This window comes from Mandrillus leucophaeus, unplaced genomic scaffold (genome assembly GCF_000951045.1).
Source record: "Mandrillus leucophaeus isolate KB7577 unplaced genomic scaffold, Mleu.le_1.0 Scaffold1874, whole genome shotgun sequence".
Taxonomy (NCBI): Eukaryota; Metazoa; Chordata; class Mammalia; order Primates; family Cercopithecidae; genus Mandrillus; species Mandrillus leucophaeus.
This window is the reverse complement of record NW_012101892.1, coordinates 15,190-21,669: the sequence shown is the minus strand read 5'-3', so window position 1 is coordinate 21,669 and position 6,480 is coordinate 15,190. Positions and strand designations below refer to the sequence as shown.

General features: G+C 38.8%; 1 protein-coding gene across 1 annotated transcript in view; it reads left to right on the top strand.

Annotated features, from left to right (window-relative positions):
• ZNF624 (zinc finger protein 624) overlaps window positions 1-6,480 on the top strand; it is a gene marked incomplete at its 3' end in the record, with an annotated part of 35,191 nt that overhangs the window by 17,461 nt on the left and 11,250 nt on the right. Inside the window, exon 2 of the mRNA XM_011978031.1 lies at window positions 6,338-6,464. Coding sequence (XP_011833421.1) covers window positions 6,338-6,464 — 127 coding nt within the window. The remainder of the gene's footprint in view (window positions 1-6,337; window positions 6,465-6,480) is intronic.

Sequence of the window (6,480 nt, the reverse complement as noted above, 5' to 3'; positions counted from 1 at the left end):
TTTTTCCTGGGGCTGAGTTCTTGGTGGAAAAAGAAAACAAAACCCAGTACATTGGTTACAGTTTGAATTACACACATGTCAAGTGATTAACAATAAAGTTTATGAACTCATCATCTCCTACATTTGCCATGTTTTATTATTAGCAGTATTATCTAAAACATGCTTCAAAAACCTAAAGGTTGAAAACGCCAAAGGGATAGGTATACACAAGACATGTATGACAAGCATACATATCTAAGTGGTAGTAAAACACCCCAGAGGAAATCTTTCTTCTGATCTAGAACAGACCTTAGCCAGATGATCTAAGTTGACTTCTTTGCCTGAGTAGTCAGCTACTCAGGGCTCTTAGTTTACTAGACCATAGATCAGAATGATTACAAGGTTACAAGCTGGAATTCTCAATACAGACTGCTTGGATTTGAATCTAGACTCTTCTGCTTCTTTGACCTTGGGCAAGACACCTAGCATCTCTGTGCCTCACTTTCCTTATTTGTAAACAGCACCTTCCTTATTGTGATGATTCATTCAATACATTATAAGCCCCTAGAGCAGTCTCTGATACTTGATAAGCATTATAGTCACAGAAGTGGGGAGTAGTTTGAATCCCTTTAACCTATTGCCCTCTTAACCAGTTAAGCCATGAACAATCACATTTCATCTGTAACCCTTCTCTCACTAATTATTTTGATATAAATACAAAGCATTATATTATTTAATCTATTTTATTATATATCTCTGATTGACAATTTTTAAAACTGTTAGTGTTATATAATATTACTATTATTACAGCTAAAAAATGAACACCGAGCCTTTGTTTCATCAAATACTCATTTGGTATTTGTCTTCCCAGTTAATTCATATGGTGTAATTGGTTAATGCCGAGACCAGTTCAGTTGGGGAGACCCTAACCCAGTGGCTGCCATATTCTAATCTTTGGCAGGAACTTTTTAAACCTTGCAATTTTTTTTTCTAGTCCCATACCAGGGACATACCCCATTTCATGCATCATATGTTGATTTTGAGGGCTATATAATTGTTGTGGAATTAGAACTTGTGCTCCCCATTGGTGTAGTAAATCTCTTCTCCATAAATTTATAGGTACAGAAGTTATAATTGGTTGAATAGTCCCTGTGAAGGTTGTCCATCAGTCCCTTCACAATGCAAAATATAATCACTTTGATATACTTCGGCGGCTTTACCAACTCCAACTATGTTAAATTGAGCAGGTTGAATTGGCCATGTGGATGGCCAGTGCTGTAGAGAAATGATTGAAATGTCCACTCCTGTATCTACCAAACCTTTAAATTTCTTTCCCTGAATAGTTCTTTCACAGGTAGGACGTTTATCAGTAATTTGATTTACCCAATGAGCTGCTTTGCCTTGTTTATTTGTGCTTCCAAATCCTCCTATTTGTTTAATTTTACTTTTTCTCATTCTCACATATGGCACAATCAGGAGCTGTGCTATACGCTCTCCTGGCTCTGCTTTCCAGGGAACAGAAGTAGATATAACAATTTGAATTTTCCCCATTGTAATCTGAATCAATGACTCCTGTATGTATTTGTACCCCTTTTAAACTTAAACTGGACCTTCCTAAAAGTAATCCTCTTGTCCCCCCGGCAAAGGTCCACAGACTCCTGTTGAGACCTTTTGCGGGGGTTCCCCAGGCAGAAGGCTTACAGCTTTTGTGCAGCATAAATCTACTGTGGCACCACCGGCTGTGGCAGAGGACAGACATTGTACAACGGTGAGGGAATGACCTGAGCTGGAAATGCCTCGGTTTATAAGGGGACCCAGGACAGGCCCCTCATGGCATTTCCCAAAATCGAGTTCCCTTCTTTATCAAACTTAGAGTGACATTGATTAGCCCAGTGTTTTCCTTTTTCACATTTTGGACATATTTCAGGATCAGCAGTTTTCTTTTTTCCCCTATCTGGCAGCCTGACTTGCTAATTTTTTCTACATTCTTTTTCAGTGTGAGCATGCTTCCCAAGGTTAAAACAAGCTCCAGGAAATGGAGTTATTTCCTTTATCCACTCTCGGTCCTGCCATTGTCTGTGCCAACAAAGTGGCTTTATGCAGATTACCTCCGATACCATCACAGTCCTTGATATAATCAATTACATGTGCTTTCCCTCTGGTAGGTCGCAGAGCAGCCTGGCAATCAGGATTAGCATTGTCGAAAGCTAGTAACTGCAACACTATATCCTGAGCAGCCAAATCTGCAATCATCTTTTTAAGAGACTCCTGTAACTGAGCTGTGAAATCAATGTATAGTTCTCTTGGTCCCTGTTTTATAGCACTAAAGGAAGGGTGTTATTCTCCACCTGAAGTGATTTTTTCCCAAGCTCTAATGCACACTCTGCTAAGCTGTTCTATGGCATCATCCTGCATGACCACTTGTGCACCTCAGCCAGCCCAGCCGCCAACCCCCAAAAGTTGGTCTGCAGTTATATTAATTTGAGGTTGGGCCTGGGCATTGTGAGCGGGCTGAATGTAAGCTTCATTTGCATACCAAGGTTTACATTTTAAGAATTGAGCAGGAGTTAGACAAGCTCGAGTAAGAGCGTCCCAGTCAGTAGGTATCATCTGACTGGAAACAGCAACATTCTTTAACAGTCCCAATACAAAAGGAGAACCTGGTCCATATTGATTTATAGCTTATTTAAATTCTTTGAGTAATTTAAAAGGAAAAGGCTCAAATGTAACTGTAATATTTCCCTGTTGATCTGGGGGTGTATTCGAACAGGGAATTGCCAAGCCTCTAAATCACCCTCTCGTCTAGCTTGCTGAATTCCTGCCTGAATAGAACTAAGAGCAGTTGCTCGAGGTGCTGCTCAAACAGTCACTGGGGCAACTGCTTTTCACCCACTGTCCTCCAGAAAAGAAAGATCTGGAGGGTCTTTTTCTTCAAAATAATATTGAAGGAGTGCAGAAGGGTAGGGATGAACCTCTCCCTCCTTTGCCGCTTTAGCTTTAACTGGCAAATAAACATGCTCTGTAACCTCTTCTGTTACTTTGCCATGCTCTCCTTCCTCCTCATCATCAGTGTGAAAAAGTTCCCAGGTGAAACGAACCAGACCCCACACTTGTCCTATTGTTACCCTGACACTTCTGAGCTCCCCTTCTCACTCACCACGGGGATTGCTTTAAGAGTACTCGGGTGTCCTCCAGCTTAGTTTTTCCATTCCAACCATCGCTCCAGCGACCCTTTAACCCGGAATCGAGCCCCTACAAATGGACACCACTTGCCGAGACCAGCTCGGTCAGGGAGACCCTAACCCAGCAGTGCTGGAGGAATTAAAGACACACACACAGAAATATAGAGGTGTGAAGTGGGAAATCAGGGGTCTCACAGCCTTCAGAGCTGAGACCCCCGAACAGAGATTTACCCACATACTTATTAACAGCAAACCAGTCATTAGCATTGTTTCTATAGATATTAAATTAACTAAAAGTATCCCTTGTGGGAAACGAAGGGATGGTCTGAATAACTGCAGCAGGAGCTTGTCGTTAAGGCACAGATCGCTCATGCTGTTGTTTGTGGCTTAAGAACGCCTTTATATGTTTTTCCACCCTGGGCAGGCCAGATGTTCCTTGCCCTCATTCCAGTAAACCCACAACCTTCCAGCGCGGGCATTAGGGCCATTATGAACATGTTACAGTGCTGCAGAGATTTTGTTTAAGGCCAGTTTTGGGGCCAGGTTATGGCCAGATTTTGGGGCACTTGCTCCCAATAGGTTAATATGCCTCTTAGGTCACTTTTAATGCAGAAGTTTCCCCCTCTTTCTTTTACCGCTTTGTAACTGTTTATTAAAGAAGCCAGGTTATTGGTACTTTAGAGCTATGTTGTCTAATACAGAAGCCACTAGCCACATGTGACACTGGACCACCTGAAACATGACTAGTCCGAATTGAGATGGTCTGTCAATTTAAAACACACACCAGATTTCAAAGACAGTATGATAAGATAACGTAAACTATCTCATTAAGAGTTTTTGTATTGATGCATTTTGAAATAACATTTTATATATTTGGATTAAATAAAACATTATTAAAACTAATTTTACTTGTTTCTTTTTGTTTTTAATGTGGCTACTAGAAATATAAAATCACCTATATGGCTTGCTTTATATTTTTATTGGACAGCATTAATTTAGAATTTCACAAGGTATGGAGTTTACTGATTACATCCCCATGGAATTATTTAACATGCCGCTCTGCCCCTATCTGTATTGCCTTTAAATTGTTTATTAGATCCTTGATCAGATTCAGAGTTTGACGTTTTTTGTTTGTTTGTTTGTTTTTAAACAGGGTCTCACTTTGTTGACCTCCTGGGCTCAAGGGATCCTCCCACATAAGCCTCCCAAGTAGTTGGGACCACAGGCACGCACCACCACGTCCAGCTAATTTATTCTATTTTATTTTTTGTAGAGATGGGGTCTTCCTATATTGCCTAGACTGGTCTTGAACTCCTGGGCTCAAATGACCCTCCTGTCTTGGCCTCACAAAGTGCTGGGATTACAGACGTGAGTTACTGCACCCGGCTGAGATTTTGATTTTTTAAAATATTTTCAGCAATGTCATTTCATATTGCTGGTATATACCACCAGAAGACGTACACCATCAAACTGAGGCCTTTCTTTTATGTTAGCAGCTGCTGATGGTTCTTTAATTCATTAGAAGTTGCAAATTGTGATGTTCTAATTCTTTTGTTCCTTCTTCATTTATTAGCTACAGTACTTCCATAAAGAGAAACCTTCCCTCATCAACTACTTAATTATGTTTGATTATAATACAAACTATGTATACTTTGCATAGATAAGAAAGGATGAAAGTTTGATTCTTTCTCTTTACTTACCGGTTTCCAGGTATTCTCCAAAAATGATAGATGAGATTTTTAAAATAATATATCATGAATATAACTGTATTAGATATTTTTTAAATCCATTACAATTATTATCCTTATTGATGCTCAAATTGTCACATCATTCACCAGTGGAAGCCTCTTCAAGTTGTTTCCTGTGTCTTAGGTATGACCCTAGTAGTCTTTGATGGCTTCCTTGCTTTTTGATGTGTCAGGGTGTTCTAGGCCCTGGTTCCTTTTAGGCGGAAGTAATATTTAGAGCCTACAGTCTGGTTTGCATAGTGCCACCTTATTAGTTATGGTTTCTGGGCCTTTTCAGTGGCTGAAGGTAGGAAATATTTTTTCCCCCTTAAAATGCTTCATGAATCTCTAGTGATACTTCCTATTCAAATTCAGAACTATGGAGTTTTTAACCTAATCTTATCAATATTACATTTCTGTCTTCTTTCTCCCATACCAAATGTATTAGTTCTCAATGGCATCAGTATGCTGATTTGCTTTATCCAGCACTACACACACAACAGTTACATAATAGCATGTCTATCACTATAATTAATATGATTATTTACTGAAAATATTTTGATTTTGTTTTTATTTTGCAGTTATTTTTCTCAGGGTGTATCTTGTGAGGTATATACAGAAAAGTTACTCTATTAAAATCACTCAAAATAATTCCTTTCTAATGAATGAGTATGCTACCACCTGGTTTCATGTTACTCTTAATTTTTAGGGATTTTTTAAAAATTTTATTTCATTTGTAATATAAAGTATTTAAATGGTCCAAAAGTCCAATCTACAAAACAAATAGCCAAAGGAGTCTAGCCTTCATTCCAGTCCTCTCTGCTCCCTCTTTTCTCCAGTAGGTAACCATTAAAAATGTTTATGGCCTAGTCTTCCATTTTTTAATATGTGTACATATCCTGACCAAAGAACTTCCCCAAAGTTCCTTGACTTTTTATTTTTCTTTTTCAAAGAGAAAGCTTATAGTATTCTATATCCATAATACAAATGATAAAATATATCTTTTAGTAAGTCATAGTCTATAGATTAGAACTGAAAGAAAATTGATATTTTAGATAAGCCAGGGTTTTAAGGAAGAAAGACGATTTGGGTAGAAACTGCTCGCTGTTATCAAATATTTTAAATACTTTCTAGGGAAGGAGGAAACGATGCTGTTTGACTCCAGATAATATAGTGGAGCCAATATTTATAATTGATAGGAAGCCAGACTTGGTCTGAAAAGAAATTCTGCTATCAGATGAAACTCTGAAGATTATATAGGCAGCATATTATGGCTTCAAGTTCTTGTCACTGGAGAGATTTATACATCCTATAGGGGATGAACTGGTTGACCTACATAATCATTTGGTGATTCTGGTTTCTGGGGCTCTTCCCCAGTTTTTTATGTATAATTCTGCCTAACAAGTCTAATTGTATAGTCTCTAAATGATCACAGTGTAATTGTTTTAGGAATCAGTGACATTTAAGGATGTGGCTATAGACTTCACATTGGAGGAGTGGAGATTGATGGACCCTACACAGAGGAACCTGCACAAGGATGTGATGCTAGAGAATTACAGGAATCTGGTCTCCCTGGGTAAGGATAACTTCTC